Source organism: Falco naumanni, chromosome 5 (assembly GCF_017639655.2).
Source record: "Falco naumanni isolate bFalNau1 chromosome 5, bFalNau1.pat, whole genome shotgun sequence".
NCBI classification, from domain to species: domain Eukaryota; kingdom Metazoa; phylum Chordata; class Aves; order Falconiformes; family Falconidae; genus Falco; species Falco naumanni.
In genome coordinates this window covers 78824328-78844671 of record NC_054058.1, presented here as the reverse complement: position 1 = coordinate 78844671, position 20344 = coordinate 78824328, and the positions used below count along the sequence as shown (strand labels likewise).

The window sequence follows — 20344 nt, the reverse complement described above, 5'->3', positions numbered from 1 at the left end:
AATTAAATACCCCATGAACATACCCAGAGGGAGCACTGAAGAAGACCTGTTACCACAAAATGATCAAAATGAAGGACCAGTGTTAATGCCATGATATCTACCTAGTTTGGATTTGTAGAATTTTTACACTGATTGGCAAAAATGAGGTATTCTTACTACCTTTCCCCAAGATAGCTACAGCTTCAGTTAAGTGAGATTTTTTTTTCTGCCAAATCTGCTTTTGTCAGACATGCTGCATCTGTCAGAAGTGCCTGACAATGGGCTTATAGCTTGGAGGACATAAATTTAAGCAATTTAAAATTATATGACTACCTATATGATACTGATATGAACTCCCAATCAAGGATAAAACAATGTTAAAACAATAAACCAGTACCCAGATGGTTGGTCTGTCTGTCTTCAGTGATACAGAAGATACAGGGTGATACAGTTATTAGGGCTTACTCAGTGTCTCTTGAGTTCTGATCTGGATATCCTGAGAAGCTTTATATAGATGCATTGAGATCCTGAAGACTGCTGATATAGGTATCATTAACACACGCCATTTCTCTGTTGCTCCTTCTGGTGCTTCTGCATTTCCATTCCCTCTCCACTCATATTAGTCTTCATGGTTCTTTATAATTCCTTGCATAGGTAATATAACCACAAAATTATATCCATGAATCATATGCTGACAGCTCCTGATGCTAAACAAAAACAAAACACCTGCACAGGTAGAAAACAATGTCAGAGTCAATGAAGAACTGCAGGATGAGCAAGAGTCAAATTTGGTTTTAAAATAGACCTATCAGTATTCCAGGAGCTGCCACCGGTTCCTGAAAATGACTCCGTTCGTCTCTGTAATGAGAAACTACAGTCAACAATGACTTTCTCCAGAGGTTGCCCCATGGCTTATGCAAGAGTCGTTCTCAGCGAATAAATATGAGACATGGACAAAGATGTTTAGGAGACTGGGGAGGAGGAAGGACTGAGAAATGCGCCAAAGAAGGCCACAGACAGGGAACAAGCACAATAAAATATCTGTAGCACAAACAGGTATCTGCACGTGCCACCCCCAAAAGCCATCACACTAAGGGACCAGCAACTCTTTCATCCAAGCAACTCAAAGATTAAACGAACACAGTTAGCACAGTATTTATTTGGCTGTTTGTTAATGTGTTTATAATGGCACAACATATTACTGGTATTTTTAATATAATTTTTAATTGTCAGCAGGAAAAGGAAGAGATGACATTGGCCAAAAATGCTTTCAAAGACTAAGCTTCCCAGGCAGAAAGTCTGTGGGCAGCACAGCAGAGCCTTCGAAGCCCCACACTGCTGACCGGAGCCAAACATGGACTGAGCCTGACCCCTGGTAGGATCCCCAGCACTGCACAACCACAAGCGGAGGATGCTACATTTTTTTGAGAGTTCCTAGCTCCGGGATGCTCTCAGTCATGGCTGGAAGCTGATTACCAGGCATCTAAGCCCTCTGCTACTAGTGCAGGGACACACTGGAACATAATTCCACCATGGCATAGCACAGTCCCCAGCCTCTCCTTGCCACTGTGCTGTGTGGGGTGAGGGGAGGCCAAAGACTCACTCTACGAGATCCTCAGAAGCCATGTAAGATTTGATTGCACAGGAAAAAAGTTTGGGCTCAAGCGAAGCAGCTGACCTCTCTGGGACCCCCATTCATTTCTGCCTGGAACACCAAACCGTACGTCTTTCTGTATCTAAGGACACTTAGCCTTCCTAAGAGGCAGAGCAGCTTGGCAGCCAGGACGCTCCTGTCTTATATCAAAAACGCAAGTTCAAGTGCCTACTTTAAATCAGGTCCAAGTAAAGATCTGAATTTTTGGGGTGCAAGGTGTTTCTCCATGCGGTACACTATTCTGTATGCAGGCGGGCATTTACACACCTGGTTCCTGGGCTGCTCCTGGAAAGCTACCTCCAGCTGAAGCACACCACCAGCACAGCCAAAGTCTGCGGCTACACTGCCATGGTGGAGACACCTCCAGCTGCATTAAGGATCCCATTTCTGGAGCTGTCCGTTAACATCTCTCCCGAACAATTAATGGGTAGCTTGTTAACCATGGAGCAGTATAAACCCAAAGATGGTTCCGTACATGCCTGGTGACATGATTGTAGACACTCACGGGTTAAGAGGCAGTCAGGTAGTATCCATGACCATGGTATTACATGGATATACATATAGGACCTAAGTCTGCTTGACAGATTTGACCTATATTTGTTAAGGTTATGGCTGCAGTGCTTTTGAGGTTTGATATTTTGAATTGCCTAGTGCTTTTCCATCAATAAATTGCTATTGGTATTGATAAAGCCATCAATACTTTAGTTCAGATTCTTGCTCATAATCAGACGTCACAACTGAAACACTGAAAACAACACTCAAGAGCTCAGTTCAGTAATTCCACTCAAGAGCTCAGTTCAGTAATTCATAGAAAGAGTAAGCATAAAGAAAAAAAAAAAAAAAAGGTGCTATGCCAAATTTCCTTAGATGATCACAGGGAGGATTAAAGAACATTCGTTCTCTCACTACTCATCTCATCATAAGGTCAACTGCATCTAAAGGCTAAGTAATACACTTTTCTGTAATACTGAGATCTTCAGGCAAGTATGACTGCTGTATCTTATGGCTTGGAAATGTCAATTGGAGGAAGTGAACGAAATGAGACGGTAAGGTTTATTCTACTTTCGCAATTATCCTAAACTTAGAGCAGATACTTAGAAAACTGTTAGAAAGAAAAAGAATAAACACATTCCACTTTCAGAAATAAGTTATTTTTCTAGTATCAGCTAAAAGGGGGAAAGACTTTGTATTGAACTTCAGCACATTAACTCCAGATGCAGCCCTGAGCCTTGATCTCTCTATTAGTCGTTCACTAGGGTTTGTAATGCTAACAGGTAGGAACACTTTTCCTACCTCAAACTGACATCAAGGGATTATCATTTGCCCTTCATGTAAACAGCAGGGCAATTGACATTCCACAGAGACATTAGGAATAAAGCCAAACACCATAGGATTATTAAATAGTCCAGGTACTTTCCTCATCTTCCTAAGAGCAGGTTTTGCACACTATAACTTTCTACAAACGTATTATTGTCACAATGACTTACTGTTGAGGTTTTTAGTCCAGGCACGACGATAAAAAGTGATCCTGTGCAAAACAAAGGACTACAGTGTGAAGAATGTTCAGTAACAGTTGCTGACCTTTCACTACAGAAAACTGTCAGAGCAGTGAAGTAGGAATGAGGATTTCTCAGTGGCTGCTAAGGGGTTGTGCAGCCTTTCATCTATGTACTAATTCAAATCCCACCTGCACCAGCATTCTTCTTCCAGCCACACTCAGCTGACGATTCCCCTGCTAGTGAAATGATTGCCATCAGCTTGAGTGTGGAAAAAAAACGTTAACTCTTAGCCTTTTTTTTATTATCCAATACAATCCCAGTTCTGTGGGACTTCCCAAGACAGACTCAGCATTATAGAGCAAGGCACCGGGTCCAGTGGCAATGAAAGTTGCAGAACCAATCAGAAATTACTGCTTTACAGCAATAAATCTAGGTCGCCTCCATCTGACTTCACATCTTAACACTCCTCAAAACCAGTCTTCTATTTCTTTCCCATAATGTGAAGAAGACAACCGCTATCTGCGGCTTGCAGTGTAATCTTCTACCCATACCTTCCACCAGGCACCTAAATGCCAACAGATCTTGACATAGCTTTCTCTTTAAACCAAAATCCAACCTTTTCACTCTATACCTACTGTTAAAATACTACTCCATGCTCCTGTCAGCTCCCTCTTTAACCCATATAACCTTCTCCTTTATGGCCTCCCCACAACCTGCATAAATCTTTTCTGATGCATCAAAAATAATAAAAAGACATGAAACAGAAGGACAATGTCTTTAAGGAAAGCAATGTCTAAACCAATCTGCATATAGCTATTGTGTTCCAAGATATGCAGCCTAATGGATATATGCTTTCTAATTGTCTGAAATAATGGATAAATAAGAGGTTACATTACTACAGACTGGTGAAGAGAAAGTGTGACTTATTATCTCTATTTGGGCTGCAAGTCGTGAAGGAGTCAGAATAAATTCTGAATCCCTCAGTGCTTGACACTTCCAGAAGATGACAGATATTGGCAAAAGGCATCCCCAGAGACGATGAATATGAGCAATTAGCACCACCTATTAAATATTTTCAAGATATTCTGCAATGGAAACAGATGGACAATGTGTTTATAATTTAGTCAAAAGCGTTAGAATGCAGATGCTCAGACAAAATTGGTTTCAAACGTAGTAATCTTCTATCACCCCTTTTTTAGGAGTTTATTCTCCACATTCTCAGAAGCATTACGCATCAGAATCCATTTTCAAATGGTCTTTAATGTAGATGCCTTTTCTACACGTTTGCATGTGACTACGAAGTTTGTCTGAACAGTCATTGCTGTTTTGTACACAGAGGTAGATAACACTGAGGCATAAAACCTGGCTTCCATACACTGAACATCCAACCTGAATGCTTAGAAAAGTCTCATCAAAAAGTGGGATGCCAGTTGCAGGAATTTGTTGCCTTCTCCATTTGCTGGGATACATGTTTAGGATTTTATCTGTTAAGGAACTGAATGTGCTGCTCCTGACACCGTAAAGCAATCAAGCACGTGAGTAAATTTAAACAGCCAATTCATCTCATGGATTGTCCAGATGCCACATATATGCGCTTCATGGGATGTCAGCAAAGATGTGCAGACTGTCACACTGCTCAGACTAAGGGGGAAGTAAAACATCCTAAATACTTTGAGAGCATATGTGTGTTTATGCATATGTATATACATAGGTACATATGTTTACATGCATGTAAACACATATTTGAGTGCCTCTGTTTTATACATTTAAATTATCATAGGCATTGGGTATTTTACCTAAGTGACAAAGTCTGAGCCTTGCCCTGTTGATATTGACGGGTTCACAAAGATTAAATGATTGCAGACCATGTTTACAGACATTTTTTAAGAGAAATAACACTTCCCTAATGCATAAAATGTGTAATTTTCCCTACTCTGGTCCTGGCGTAAGGTCTGTGATTGCACAAAACAGCAGCCTCTGCTCCATTTGACCTCAGCACTGGTAAAATAAAATGGTTTGTAATTTAAGATGCTACCAAGAAATTTTGAAAATATTGACATAAGTATGTATCTATGTTTGTACATATCTTTACAGCTACCATCACAGTCATCTTTGCATCTCTGCTGGAACGTAAGTCTAGTGAGCATGGAAAAGGTAGAATTTGTCATTACAAAAGACATGTCCTAAGATACTCCTGGACTTTGTGATTTCAGCAGGAAATTCCATGCATCTTGACAGAGACTTCTCAGTTTCACAGAAGGATTTTCCTTTTCTGTTTCCAGAGAAATCCATGGAAGTTATCATCAGCTACAATGGAAACAGAAGTGGCAAGAATAAGAAGGCACAGGATCCTTTCCTGACTCTGCTGTTGATCTTCAGCAACAATTTCAGGAATTCATTTCATCTTTACAAGACGTGATTATTCCAGATGTAAAATAGGGATGACCATCCCCTCTGTCCTTCATAACATGCCAAGAAAATCATGCATGAAAGCAAATATTTAAACACGACCCAAAATATATAAATCCATGAAAAAAAATTTTCATTAACTTTGGTGGGTAAGTTTGCATTGAATGCTCTAACACTAATCTGGCTATTATTAATTTTTATATATACTTATATTATTCTTAAACATACACATAATATATATATAGCTTGCCTATTTCACTTGCCTTAGATTTTTATCACCATGGTCACTGGAGCCATTAAGGTAAGATGTGTCAGTTTTAATTACATGTATTTACAACAATATTTCTCAGTTTACACATCATGAGTGATATTTCTCACTGCATGAATTTTCAGACTGGTGACAGAAGCTAAATGCATTTTCCTTTAAAAGTTTGTGTAATCTGTGAAACACAAAGGCATTAAGCAGTTATATTTTTGTGAATCATGGTGCCTTTTGTAACAACAGCTGTGTATTTAGTTCAACAGTAAAACCTCAAACTGTTTTGCTAATGAAAAGGGAGCCAAATAACCAAGTGCTGGAATGAATGGCAGGCTATTGAAAGCGGACAGTTGGCTCATTACATGTGCCCCTCATGAATGATGTCCCTTCCATTTAGACTGGCATTGAAATAATCCAGATATACTTTGTATTCTGCAAAGTATTTTTAGGGCTTCCTATGATCAAGATAAGACAAGATACAGAAATACATTCCACAAATAAAATACAATTTGTTAACTTGCAGCAGCAAAAATTCAGCATTTACCAAACAAATGCACATAGCTTTTAGGATAAGTGACTTTCAGTGTAATTATTTATAGGATTTCCTGTGGGTTTACCACTATCATTGGACTGCCACACATGCATCAGAAAATTTATGAAATTTTGGCAATATTGGGAAGAATTATTGCCCTGTTTTTCAGATACAGGTAGAAACATAGCCTCACTGAAGAAAATGGGAAATTTCCAATACATGTCAATGAGGCAATACTTCATATAGGGAACTCAAGCTCAGAAACACTAAATAATGACATCTAAGATGAACTGAAACATTTTTATTAGTTCTGAATAGTCTCATCTGCAACTATGACTTCTTCTTCCTTTAAAGAGTTGAGTTTTATTCTCTTCTCTGATTCCCTTTAGCAAGTCTCACCCTCAGTTTCACTCTGTATGGCTTAGATCCTTTTTACTCATCCTTCTTTTCCTTCTATAGGCTTTGTTCATTTTTAATTCTGTGTATAAATTCAATTGCTTCTTGCCTCAGACATGCTTCCACAAGTCTATAGCTATCTAAACTTTTTGTGCGTGTGTGGCAGGACTGCTCACTCTGCACACATAACAGCCAAGCAGCCTGAGTCCTGACCAGGATATTGACAATAGACCATGACGAAAGGGTTCTGAAAGATTTGATTCAGTTCAAAAAGTTCCTTTTGAGCAAGTTCTGACCTGATGAACAGAAATACCGAGCTGCCTTTTTAAGGATCCATTACAAGGACTACACAAAAGCATGTTTTAACTAGCGCCCTAGAACCGTGGAGCATTTAGTGCGAGCCTGGTAACTTTAACAGCTGTCCACAGGTGTATAAATTACTCCAAAACCTTTCTACTACTCAGATCAGTGTAGAATTTGGAGGGTGCAAGATTGTAGGGAAATCCTGTTTGCCAACAGCATCCTGGGCTGCATTAGAAAAAGCACTGCCAGCAGGTTGAGGGAGGTGATCCTTCCTCTCTACTCAGTCTTGAAAAAAGTGCATTTTAGGCATGCAAATGTAAGGGAAACTTTTTATAATACCAGTTTTCTCATTTATGACAAACACACTCAGATTTAGATGGCTAGAACTCCATAAAGTAGGCAAGCTTTATTTCTAATAATGCCTAAAAGCTGAAGAATTTAAAAAAAAAAAAAAAAGCTATTGACATGTTCCTATAGATAAACTGGTATCCAAATATGGATTAGATCTAAATTTGAAACATATGATAATAGAAGTTTATGATGTTTAAATCAATTTTTACTTTCATGAAATTTCTCGTACTTATTACAACCATATGCACAGAAGTCAAGAAAACATCTGACAGCATTGCTTGGAAAAAAAGATGTACTATACAAAACAATATGTGGATGACAGCTGCTACTCCCCCTTTAAATCTCATTCTGTCCTTGTGTTGAATAGTATCTTCTTTTGCTTACTATTCAATACTCAATTGAATATTCAATAATCAATATTCAATATTCAATGAAGGTGGCATCCCCAGGCCCTCTGAAGCTGAACTGCTTGTGCTGTATACATTTCCCTTGCTAATATTTTACAATAACTTATTTTTCTCAAAAAGAACCAGACAAACAACACACAATATTCAACCTACCTGTGGCAATACTGATGAATAATGTGAGAACATCTCAATAGCTTACATTAGCACAAAGACTGAAACCAGGAAGACTGGATTAAGACTTTACTTCCTCAAAGCTGGAGGGAGTTTGGATGCATCATTCCAGTTGGTATCTACCTCTGCTTCATTATGCTTCTACAAAAAAAACAAGAGCCTGGCCCTCAATCCAGAAAAAGCATGACGGCCCTCACAATAATTGCAGGGAATCCTCAGATTTGCCATTATTGATGGGTAGCTCCCACATTCCCCTGTGGAGTTCAGCAGGGAAGTCAATCAGTGGGTGTTTAACTCTGGCTGGCATCCTCTGCACTCACTCCTGCAGTTTTGCTGCTCCTGCCTCCTGCCAGCACCAACTCCAGAGCTTTTTTCTGCAGGGCTGGCAGCTGCCTCCATGCCTCTCCGCTCCAGCCAGCACTGCACAGAGGCATCTCTGAAGTGCTGGCAAGAGAACTCAGAGATTCCAGCGAGCAGAGGCGATCCCCTGCCAGACTAAAGGAGCAAAGAACTGAGGGAAAAGGAATCACTGGGCTATTTAATCTTTTATATTCATGACTGTATAAAGGACAGCAGGAAGTGTGTGGTACCAAAAGAAAGAATTTTCCATCAAAAAGCGATGCAATTCTCTCTGTACACCTTTCCGTGCCCCCAGAAAGAAGTAACTTTTGCTTCTCAGAGGGATCAAAAGGAGTCTGCTAGGGGTGACAAAAGAAGAGTAGAAGTTAACCTCCTGACATGGCAATAGGATAAGCCAGTATGAAGGAAGATTATACTGAAAGACCTTCTAGGACTGAGAAGAAAATTGTCTTTGGTTCAGCAAAAGAGGAAATGCAACACCAAAGAGGAAATGTAACACTAAGAAGAGAGGGAACACAGCAAAAACGACAAACCAGAGGCCCCTTCGCAGCAGCACTTTGAATAAACAAAGCTGCCAGGGGTCGCAGAGAGAGACAAGAGCAACTGTCAGGACAGGACTTTAGGTCATACAGTCAGAAGAGAACTGTTAGGCCTAGGAGCTGCTGTGCTACATGCAGGAAGACCTGAACACCATCAAGTGGGAATAAAAAGAGAGGGAAGACAAAGAAAAACATGAGTTAAGGATGTTATTCAAAGCTATGTTTGTTGGTAAGGCCTGCCAGGGACAACGTCTAGAGGAAAAAAACATTGATGGATGCCTAGCACATTCTCAGCAGCAGGAAAGGAGGACTCTGCACTAAAGATTCAAGAAGCAGAAGTGAAGACCTGGGAAAGGAGGAGGGTTTTTTTAATGGAAGGGTTGGGGGGTTTTAAAGTCTTTATAGATTTAGGAAGAGGAATGAGAGTTTCAAAAGCAGTCCATCGGTCAAAGAGACAATGACGAAATACAGGCCTTCATGATTGAGATGCTAACTAGAGATACCAATGTGAGCAGCTCCAACTGATGGAGGAAGGAATGAGCCATACGGAAGATGTAGGATGCAATTACAGCATTTTTGGACAGCATGTTTGGAGAGGTTAGAGATGACAGGAATAAAACGAATTATTTGGTAGTTACAGGAAGGGAATCCAACTGGTGTTTTCATGACAGGGAAGGTCTGTGACTACCTGCATTTATTTGAGAGGAAACTTAGGGACTTTGAGAAGTAGAAGGAAAAAAAGAAGGCAGGGTGAAGTAGTCACACATGATATGAAGGGCAGGGATAATGACAGAGGAAGAAACAGAACGGATGAAGTCAACATTTGTGTGACAGCAGGCTGAGAAGCAAATGTGGAAAAGGTTAATGACAGAAGAAATTCATGCTGTATTTGAACTCTGTTTTTTTTCTGCAGAAGCAAATGAGGTGGTTGTGGTAGAGTCTATTTTCTCAAAGAAAGGGAAGCATCCAGTGAAGTCCAAATGAAGCATGTCAGGTTTTGTACAAGAAAAACTGGATGTAGATCTGTGACTGAAGTGAAGAGATGAGGACACAGTGATAGGCAGCTAAAATGTCAGATTAAGTATCAGCAGGGAAAAGTAGCTCAAGGGTGAACATGTTGATGTAGAAGTGATAATCATTGCCCCTGTAGTCAATGTCTTATCGGTAATCTGTTAGCATTTCTCATTGCAGCAGTACAAGTGAAGCCCAAAAGTTAAGCAGAAAGTTTCTCGGATCAGTGTGGTCATGCAATAAACAAATGGCTCCCAAAGGAAGATGAACCAAGCAGGAGCAGAAAAACAAAACAAAACAAAACAAAACAACAACAACAAAAAAAACAAATATCCCCTTCAGCTATTCAGGTCTTGCTCTGTAATTATTTCATAACTTTTTCCTCTCCAGAAAGTGCACTTTTATTTTCAATTTCCAGTCTCACGTATACCTCCTTAGCCTTGTGCTCAAAATTTACAAAGCTTTAGCTTGTCAGCTCTGGGAATTCTCAGTCTTTCCTCTGAATATTAGTTACATAATAGCTTGAGCTAAGCAATCAAAGCGGTGATAGGTCAAAAGGAAGATTTGCCTGAGGTCATGCAAGAAGCTGATGGAAGAGCTTGAAGCTGAATACACATTTTTTCTGCTATTCAGACAGCACAAAACCTGACAAAGCCTCCCTCATCGTTAAAATTTTGTTGGCTTTTTTCCAAAGCAGCGCTGTTTCTGAAGCCAAAGCTACAAAATGCAATAGCATTGAAAGAGCTAATCAGCCAAAGAAATATCCCCAAATGGCACTGCTTTCTAACTCTCAATAGCACTTCCATGATATTACTAATAAATTATGTATCTTACAATCAATATTTTCCACATCCGTCCTATACTTTGTGTCATTTCTACTGCCTGTAAATTTGTACAGTTGTTGAGAAGAGGGACAAGACAGTAAAATTAGTATGTTACACCCAGTTTTCCCCTTGGATTTTACACTTGCCTTCAAAATACTTAAGTCCAGAGATGCCATAGCTCTTTGGCACTGACATTTCTAGTTATAAAAGATAGACTTGAGAGTCATTGTTCGACTCTCTCGCATCTGTTTTGTGGGACTAAACGAGAACTATTGTAAATTTTAGTTGGTAAGCAGTGGTGACAGCAAATGCAGCACTGAAATGTACAGGGATGACTGAAACATTTTTTGACATTGCAAAACAGTCTAGTATTTACCTGTCAACAGTGCAGGATGCAGTAAATAGGCCAAGCAAGGCACCAAGAGGGCCAAGACGCCAAGGCCCACTCTCTGAGATGACAGAAGTGATTAAGATGACAACTACCTCCTGTACTTCAAATTGCCACTCGTCAGCATCTGTAGGGGTTATGGTTTATCTGTGATTCACTAAGGAACGGGCCAGGCATCATAGCATTACTCCTCCATGCCATGAGAACTTGCTCGGAAATGTCAGGATTTTTCTCCAGTGAGTGTATCTGGCATCAGCTTCTTGAGAAAATGCCTTCAGAAGTGAAAATGAAGCTTCAAGTATTTCAGATCTGAAAAACTGTGGAATAGATGTTTCATGAGTAGAAAGGATGCTTACGAGTTCATACAGATATGTGTTATTGTTTGTATTATCACAGAGTCTAGGCACTGCTGCTTATAAAGAAGATGCTTTCATGCTACTTGGTGTAAAGAGGAAGCAAAAAGACTGTTCCTCTCCGTGGAAGTTTATTGTCTAAGACAATTGACAACTGATGGATCCAGACAGATGGGGGAAAGAAGGGCACTAATAAAAGAATGGTGAACAGCACAATAGTAACATCCCACCTGAGACATAAGTAGTTCCTATAAGCATGAAGAATGGGTTGCTCAAGGGCAATTACAGTGAAATTATATAAGGCAGAGGCAAAGCCGTGTGTATGTTGAAGCCTCTCTGGGTTTCTACTGCTCTTTAAGAAGCTCATCAGAAACTCCTTCTGTAAAGAGAAATATTTACAGAAGTTGGTTTTTTGCACAAGTCTAGGGAAACGTTGAGAACAGGGGTTCCCACTCATGAATTGATGCTTGATGCAACAGATTACAGATTCTAGGTTGATTTTGACATTAGATTAGCAGAGCTTCCTCTGGCTGTTTCTGCGAGCATTCCAAAGACACATATACTTTGAATCTGTAATAATTGCTTACAAGTTGCTGGGTTTTTTTAATTATTATTTTTTAAGTGCACACTTTCCACTGAAAAATAAAAACTGAGCTCTGACTAGGAAGTAGCTTTTATCTCCCCACAGCATTTAGAAAAAAAAACATTTTAATCCTGCTTTGGGTATTTCTACAGGCAGCTTTGTCCAAAGCAGAAATACGATCAAAATCAGGACAAGCTTGACTTAGGTTTTGGGGGTGATCTCAGGGAATTACCTGGTAACACTTTTCAATGTCTTAGGGTTTTTTTAGTTTTAAAAGGCATCAGGCTGCTCTCCACCTCCTTATAAAACTGCTTCAACTGCTCTCCTCAGAACAGGAATGGGTTTTGACGGCACCGAGCAGGACTCGTACCACTGCTCACGGCAGCCGCAAGCTGACACGAACCAGGCACCGGCTGCGGTCACATCGCAGGCGGCCTGCGCGACCCGTTTGTTTTTCAGCGCGGAGCGCGGACAACCCGCCCGAGTCGGTACATTTTTATCATTTCACTTCAATGAAGCTGCAGCACGTACGCGCGGACCCTGCGCTCGACTGACCCGCGCGCTGGCCGGAGGCTCAGCGCGACGCCGGGCGGGCACCACCGGGCTCCGGCTGGCCGCCGCTCCGGCAGGAGCCGGGCACCCCCGGGCCGGGGCTCGGGGCCGGCCGCTTGCGCCGGGGCTCCCCGGAGGCGCCCGGCCCCTCCGCCGCCCGCCGGCCGCTCCATCCCGCCGGGCCCAGGCCAGCCCGGCCGGCCCCCGCAGAGCCCGCGCCCGCAGCCGCCCCCCGGAACCAGCCCGGCGCGGCGGCGCCCCGGCGGCGGTGCGTGCCGGGAGCGGGAGGCGGCCCGGCCGGGTCACGCTCGCCCTCGCCCCCGCCCGCGCCCCCGCCCCTTCCTGTCATGGCCGCTGCGGCGCTGCGGGAGCGCGGCGAGGCGGCGCGGGCCGGTGCCCCCCGGAGCTGAGGGCCCCGCCGGGGCGCGGCGCGGGGGCGCCCCCCAGCCCAGCCGGGAGCCGGCCGCAGGAGGTGACCGAGGGGTGCCGTGCGGGCAGGGCCTGCGCGGGGGGCTGCCCCAGGGAGCGGCCGGGCCGCCGCCGGTGGGACGGGACGGGGCGCGGAGGGGCGGCGGGGAGCGGCCGGAGCCCCGTCGCTGGCCCCCGCCGGCGGCGCTGTCGGAAAAGCCGCTTGTTCCGGGTGGCCCCGGCGGCCGCGGGCACGGCGCGGTGCCTCGGCGCGGCTTCTGCCGGGTGTGCCCCGGCCGTGGGCCCTTTCTGCGGGAAACCTGCGGAGCGCCGGGGCCGCCGTGCGCCGCGGGGGGCCGCCCCCGAGGCCGGAGGAGACGCGGAGAGCGTGTGCCCGGCCCCGCGGGTGCGGAACGGCCCGTGCTGGGGGTCCCGACGGTGCCCCTCGCAGAAGGCGCGGGTACGCAGCGCGCAGGCGGCAGCTACCCAGCCCCGAGCGGCCGGTGACGGGGGCCGGTGTAGCACGGCACGGAGCAGGCGCTGCTGGCTGCGGGCGGGAGAGCCCGTGCTCACTTTTCTCCCATGGCAAGCCTCCGAATGATTTCATTTCCACAGAGTTGTGTAACGAGGTAGCCAACCCAGCGTGCCCATCTCACGGTAGTAAGTCATTTACTTTTGTAATTGTGAAGGCAAAACCTGAATTTCCCGAGTCCCATGTGGATATTTGTAATACATCGATCACATCAGTTGGCTTTCGGCAAGACAGTTCCGGGGGGGAGGCCAGCAAAACCGTTGATGCTCCTTGTGTTTTCCTTGCAGATACCAGTGACGTACCTGCTTTCCACTGCTTTCCTCGTTTAACGGCCCCTTATCAGCTGGTTGTCAGCATGCCTTCTACCAAGAACACCTCAAAACTTTTCCTGGTCCTCGTTTCATTGCTGCTGGTGCTGCCAGCTGTTGAAGCCCTGGATGCAGGAGATACCATCGCCTTCCTGCTAGGCCTAGGTGTCAGCGTCATCGGATTCTGTGCCTGCCTTGGCTTTTATGCAAGGAAAAGGAATGGGCAGCAGTGATTTCAAGAAGACGCTCAGATGAAGTGAATTTCCAAACATGGCTTGGGGTTGAGATCTGGGGTGTAAGACGGAGCTTTGGTTCTAGATAACTTTCAAAAACCACATAGTAGATATTTCTGCAAACCCCTCTTTCTGGGCAGTACAACAGCATCAAGGTTGTACCCAGTAAAAGGGATTTGTAGGATCTGTCCTCATGACAGTAAGATGATTTTATATAGCTTTTGATTAAATGCTGCCTTAGAGAACAGTAGGAATTATTTGAATGGGGAAGAGAAACCATAGAGTGGTTCACAGTAGATGTCTGTAAATGGAACGTGAGGAAGACTGTCAACAAGTTCCACAATTTTGGTTTCAAGGGTTAATCAGGAGGAAGCAACTGTTAATCTTCCAGTCAGGGTGACAGAGCATTGGAAGTACTCCTAACTAGATAGCTAGGGAGCAGACTGAGACTGCGTTGACTTGTGTGCGTGTGCTCATGCTTTGTAATGAGTTAACACCTAACACCTCACTTCTGTTGCCACAGGGATGAGACTTCAGAGAACTAAGAAAACATGGAAAACTGGGTTTTCTTATGTATTTTTATTGTAGAATGTGCCTCTCCTCTAGCCTGTGTTCTTGTTACCAAGTAAATACACTTAAGAATGGGGTCACTGTATTTCCTTAACATGTATTTCACAGAAAAGTACATGTAAGGCTATGTAAATCACATCAGGGACATGTTGTTGTCTCTTGTTTATTTTTTGTACCCGGCTTTCCTTTAGGCACACCAGTTTTAAGGCATATTTAATCTGGTATTTGCATTTTTTCCCCAAATACTGAAGACTTACTTGTTTTAACGAGGAATTATGTGTAGTATTTCTGCTTTAGGGAGTTCCTGGAATTATAACAGGGCAGTTGTGCACATGTTTCTTTTGCAATATGGAAATAACATGTTTTTTTAAAATCCTGGTTTTAGTCAATGGTCCATTGTTCTCCAGTGTCTTCCTCATGACAAATTTGTGTTGCTAGCTAAACATGTAGGCTTCTTACCTAACTAATGTATATGAGTTCCACAAAGATTCGCACCAAAACCAAAGTAAAAATTCCTGATACAAAATGGCAGGTGTAAATTTTATTCATGCTCAGTCAGATTGTATGTATATGGTTGACAAACTCCACTCAGTAGCATATTCAGGACTAGTTTCTTTAAATACCAAAGGTGAAATGGCACAGCCAGGAATGTCTACCTGTGGCAGATTCCTCTGGCTTGTTAGGGAGTTCTAGCTGTCCACTTGAGACAAGGAGCATAATCTAACAGCAGCAGAATAAAGGAGCATAGGAAGATGAGCTCTCCACAGTTCAGACAATTTCCCTCTGGTCTTGTGCTGTGGACACTGCCACATTTGCTAGAAATCTTGTCTTCTTAACTTTCAGAGCTGGGGAAAAAGGTTAAATGTGGTGCAGAACAATATATTTTGATACTGTTCTTCCCCTTCCTCTCGAAGTGTTTCTTTTCAGTAGAGCACAAAGCAATGGCTAGAAGAGTTGTCTGGCAGGTCTTATATAAAGTAATTGTGTGGGCAGATGATGTTCTCCAAATTCAAGTATGCCATTTGTAGCTGGTTTGACTTGTCTCTCCAATCTCTGAGGAGGCACAAGCCCTGGTTATTTCAGTCTTGCAATTTATGTCCCACTCTCATCATAGATAGAGGGAGAAAGGTAGAACAAAAGGTTTCAAAATTGCATGGGACTGAAACTGTAGGACTAACCCAGCAAGCCACAGGAACCTAGGTTTCTGCTCTCAAGTTACAGGAACAATAACAATTACTCTGATGAGATGCAGTCTTTCCAGGTAGCTGTTCTTGAACGCTTTCTGTGGCTTCCAAAAGTCAGAAAGGGACGTGATGCACAATTACTAGGTACAAATGAAATCTACATCCCTAAGAGGAGCTTCAGAGAGTAGTGTCATGTTTGAAAGCTGCCTAGCAGCAGTAGATGAAGCTGTATGTGATTATTCGACTGGATGGATAGAAAACATCGTGTGATCTTCCATGTTGCAGCTTGGCTAAACCATCGCCCTTAAAAAAAAACCAAACCAACAAACAAACCACAAAATCACCACTCAGTTCCTTTTATAATTCCCAAAATTAGATAACTTTGCCAGTTTTTCAGTAGAATATTAACTAACTGCTTTCAATAGAATAAATTTTATTGCAAGCAGCTTTTCACAGACTCCTTTATCTTCACATTGGAAAAGATCCCCAGCAATAGTTTTCACAGAATTGTGCAACAGTTTCACTGCAGGAGAACAAAATTTTAGCAGATTAATTTGCGTCGTGCAATAGATACGAGGAACTGTGGTGTTTGCCCAGAGCTGTATGTACTTCATTGCAAGGTGTCCGCACAGCATAATGGCGTTTTCTGGTTCTGAGAGAAGCTTTGTTGTTAAGACTTGCATTTGTTCATGACTTTAGTGTAAAATCTGATACCCCTGTTTTCCTTCTGTCTTAATAAATTTTGACATGATTTGTCATCAGCTTGAAGTGGTTCTTATGAAAAGGAAAATAGGGATGACAAATTACTGAAACTGCTGAAATTCTTTATATGAAATACTATCTTCTTACATGCTTTTGCTTATGTTAGGTGACTTTACAAACTGATGTGGCATAAGGTATGTTTTCAGTTGAACTTTGGTACAGTGAGTGTACTTCTCTGGGTCCTATTACCTACCTCATTTCAATATCAGTTACTTTACAGCACTTCGAGGGGGCTGCTCCCCTTACTTTGAAAATGGCAGCTTGCAGTTGTGAAGAAGCTCATTTCTCTGGTACAAGGGAAACTTGGAAATACTTTTGACTATGAATTTTCATCATCACTATTACATAGTTGCCTCTGTGCCAGAAAAACCATTTATGGCAGTCTTCTAGCTGGAGACCCAAGAATATAAAGGACCGTTTTCTTTTTTGCTAAATAAATATGTTCTAGTGCTTTATAGTTATTTGAATGATACTTTGCAGTTTTTTAGACTTCAAAACTGCTTGTTTCATCCCAGTGTTGTATTAAAATTGGCTTCTAGCTCTTTCGGGATTTCAGCTAGTGCATAAGCAGTTCACTTTGCACACTAAACTAATACCATTAGTGGCTGTCTTCAGAGGAGAAAGCAAAAACAGCCTGACAATGCCCACCTCTTAACAAATACAACCTACCTTCTAATCAGTGGAAGAAAGCTGCAATTAGGGAACATGCAGCTTTTGACTGCTATGATTTCCATCTGTGTTAACAACAGTGTAGCTCAAAAGTAGCCATCCTATGAACATTTAACAGTCAGCATATGGTCCCTTTGTGAATGGACAGAACTCCTTCACCCCTTACGGCATACCTTCAAGTGCTGCACACCAGCTAGGTGGTACCATTCTGCTGGGTACAGCAGTACCTGGAACTGGAATACAAATGCTTCGCCCATTTCTGAATGCACTTGCATCTCTGGGTATATGAAAACAGATAAACCACTGCTGTGAACCCTTCCTCCCACTCAGATAAATCCTGCTGCTGGTTGTGATGCTGCTTTAATACTGTTCTAAGACTTGTCAATTATATGGCATCTTCCATCTGAGAACCCATACATGCTTACAAGTATTAATGTTTGCATCCCTGTCATATCCTTTGATGAGTGGGACAAGTGGAAGGAGAGTCGGTGACTTATGGTCATGTTCAGGAGGTAGGTGGTATCTCTGGGATGCTCACTGAGGTTGCTGGAACGTGTTGTGCTTGTGGTTCACAGCCACCCTGCCCCTGCCATGGGATCTGCCCCTGAACCATCCCAGAGACTCTTCTGTACTGAGCAGCCACAGCCTGAAGCTCTGGTTCCTCTTTGACAAAGCCGTTTACATAAGCTGTGGAAGAAGAGGGTAGGGAGTTGAGTTCACCATTTATAATAAAATAAAACATGACTAAATGGATGAACTGCAGTAGGTAGGTCACTGTGGTAAATGCTCTAATTTACTGTACTACAAAGGTATTTTTTCTGTTGATTTTTACATCCGATGAATGGTTTGGCAGATATAAACTGATGTAATGATGAGATTGTTAGGAGTGGTGGAAAGGAGGGTTAGGTTGGGCTGTCCTCCAGGTGTACCCTTGAACAAATTATTAGTAAATGGTTTGAAGTCAACAGAAAGTGCAGGTTGTTCACCAGATCAGAAAAGACCACTAATTCAGAACCAAATGTAGCAAAACATATTGGGCAAGATTTGATGTGACTAAAGATGCACAGGGCCCAAAATGCTTAATTCCTGCTGAAATCAATCTTCAAAACTTTAAATGGACAAGTTTTTAATACATTAGATACTGGCCATATTGCTAAGTGTTAAATTGTTAAAAAGGGTAAGATTTTCAGTTCACATGAATACACAGTAGCACCTAAATACTACTTTTCCGATATTCAGAGAGCAAGCTTTCCAGCAAGCAAGCTGGAATTTACATACCAAGCTACAGTATGGTAAATACCGTAAAAGGACATCTACTTTGAACTAAAACTAAGAGAACAATAAATTTATATATATATTCAAAACTTTTCCAGATGTTGTAGTGGTCTCAGTTTCTCTGTAATAAAATCTGTAAATATGTGGGATGCTCTGTCACATGAAGGTGCAGGCACACTAGACAGTCAGCATAGCCTTTTGTTTCTGGATCATTCATCTGACTATATCAAAACAGAGATTTTAATGAGAAAAAGATAACAAACCATCCTTTTAGAGTGCTAAGCAAAGAGACCTGTATAAGCTCTTAGTGTAAGTGAAGACCTGAAAGCAGAGTGGCCTCCAGCAGACCTAGGAGCTGTGACCATTAGAGGCAGGGAAGAAAGAATCATGCCCCCAGACACACTACTGTCAAACACTAGAGCTTCCTCCTGGGTTGGGTTAAAGTTTGTGTTCTGCTTGAACCTTCCTGCATTGGCTATATTCCTCCTCGCTAGTCTTTGTCTTGGAAACGTTAACTGGAACCAACAATACTGGCAGCTTTCCCAGTTGCCATTCATTCGAGGCACTAAAATATTTGTGGACATCATACTGCTACTCTCCACTTTGCAAGTATGAAAGCATGAAATTTACCTTCTCTTCCCGAATGGGATCAAAATGCTGCAGAGCAACGCAGTTCCATAAAAATTACTAGAGGAGGGTTTGTCTTTTTCTTCTGTTCTTCTGTTTGTGCAGCTCTTTGCACACATTGTGATGATACTAATAATAAATAATACAACCACATGTCCGTTTCCTACCCTCTCGCAGAAAAGCAGCAGTCCTAAAACATGACCAGTTTTAATCTTGGCACAATTAAAAAAATTTTTTTGCTTTTATCTAAGTATGTTCACTTTCCATTTAATTAATTAATTGTGCAATGAGGATGTCTTTAATTAATTCTAGAACTGTTCAAGGACATTTTCTGCCAACCTTTTTCTGAACTCAGATGGCTATGGAAATTACATGGCCAATACCTGCACTTACTTCTCAGACTTTAACCTAACATGATTCTTCATAAGTCAGATGGCAGCAGTTTTAAACTTTATTTTAATCTATTCAAATGAACTGGAGGATTACAAAAGCCATGTTGACTCAGTTTTCCTGGGAAGCACATATTTATTTCAGTGTCTGCATGAACAGCAAGGAACAATCATGCCTTTTTAAATTTTGATCTTTTAAGAAAGGGCAATTTTGGTCAATTACCAATCTATCTGAGAAGTGGAGACAGTGTATCATCTATATAGACTATAGATCTACTAAAAAAAAAAATAATTTTCATAAAAAGTAAAAAGTGATATCACAATAGGCCTTACCTAAGTCACTTTGCATCTCTTCATAAAAATTAAAGATGTTGTTCATATATCTGGAGCAGTTGCCAGTAAGAAACCAGTATTCAGCAATAAATGTCACAGTCATGTTTTTCATTCAATTGTATTTGCAGAAACGAAACAGAAACCCCAGAAACTATTATATATTAAAAATAGGCAAAAAAGTGCTTTTCCAAGAACAAGTCAGTGTTATCTAGTAATAACTATGGCCCTGAAGAAAATCTCAGTCAAGCCAACTCAAAAAATTTTATTGTCCTAAAATGAAACCAAGCTGTTCTAAAGGGGTGATGAAACTGAGCCCTTTGAACCCCATACAACTTGTCTATGACCATCTCCCACGCCAGGGTTATGGCTGCAGGCTGTCCTGATGCAAGGGATGCTGGAAACCTCAAATCCTGCCTTGGAAGTGATGGACAGCTGGGTTTCTCCAGGTGCCAAATGCACACCCGGGCCACCAGTACTTGCTCCA

At 42.2% G+C, this 20344-nt stretch overlaps 1 protein-coding gene and 1 long non-coding RNA gene across 3 annotated transcripts; one reads left to right on the top strand and one right to left on the bottom strand.

Moving 5' to 3' along the window:
• Positions 1-5330: 5330 nt before the first annotated feature.
• Positions 5331-12584, bottom strand: LOC121089282. Its single transcript, XR_005828180.1, has 3 exons — positions 12251-12584; positions 11071-11399; positions 5331-5439 (listed from the first exon to the last, which is right to left on the bottom strand). It is a non-coding gene; the product is annotated as an uncharacterized LOC121089282 (long non-coding RNA).
• Positions 12585-12889: 305 nt separating this feature from the next.
• Positions 12890-16566, top strand: SMIM30 (small integral membrane protein 30). 2 transcript variants are annotated; one of them, XM_040596233.1, is made up of 2 exons: positions 12890-13042; positions 13798-16566. In XM_040596233.1, the coding sequence occupies exon 2, from the start codon at positions 13866-13868 to the stop codon at positions 14049-14051; it is 186 nt and encodes a 61-aa protein (XP_040452167.1). In that variant the 5' UTR covers positions 12890-13042; positions 13798-13865; the 3' UTR covers positions 14052-16566. The 2 variants fall into 2 exon arrangements, with proteins under 2 accessions (XP_040452167.1, XP_040452166.1); XM_040596232.1 differs by lacking the exon at positions 12890-13042 and adding an exon at positions 13482-13638.
• Positions 16567-20344: the final 3778 nt, after the last annotated feature.

Bases quoted from the DNA above. Each gene is read 5' to 3' on its own strand.
- SMIM30 (XM_040596233.1), top strand. From the start codon at position 13,866: ATGCCTTCTACCAAGAACACCTCAAAACTTTTCCTGGTCCTCGTTTCA.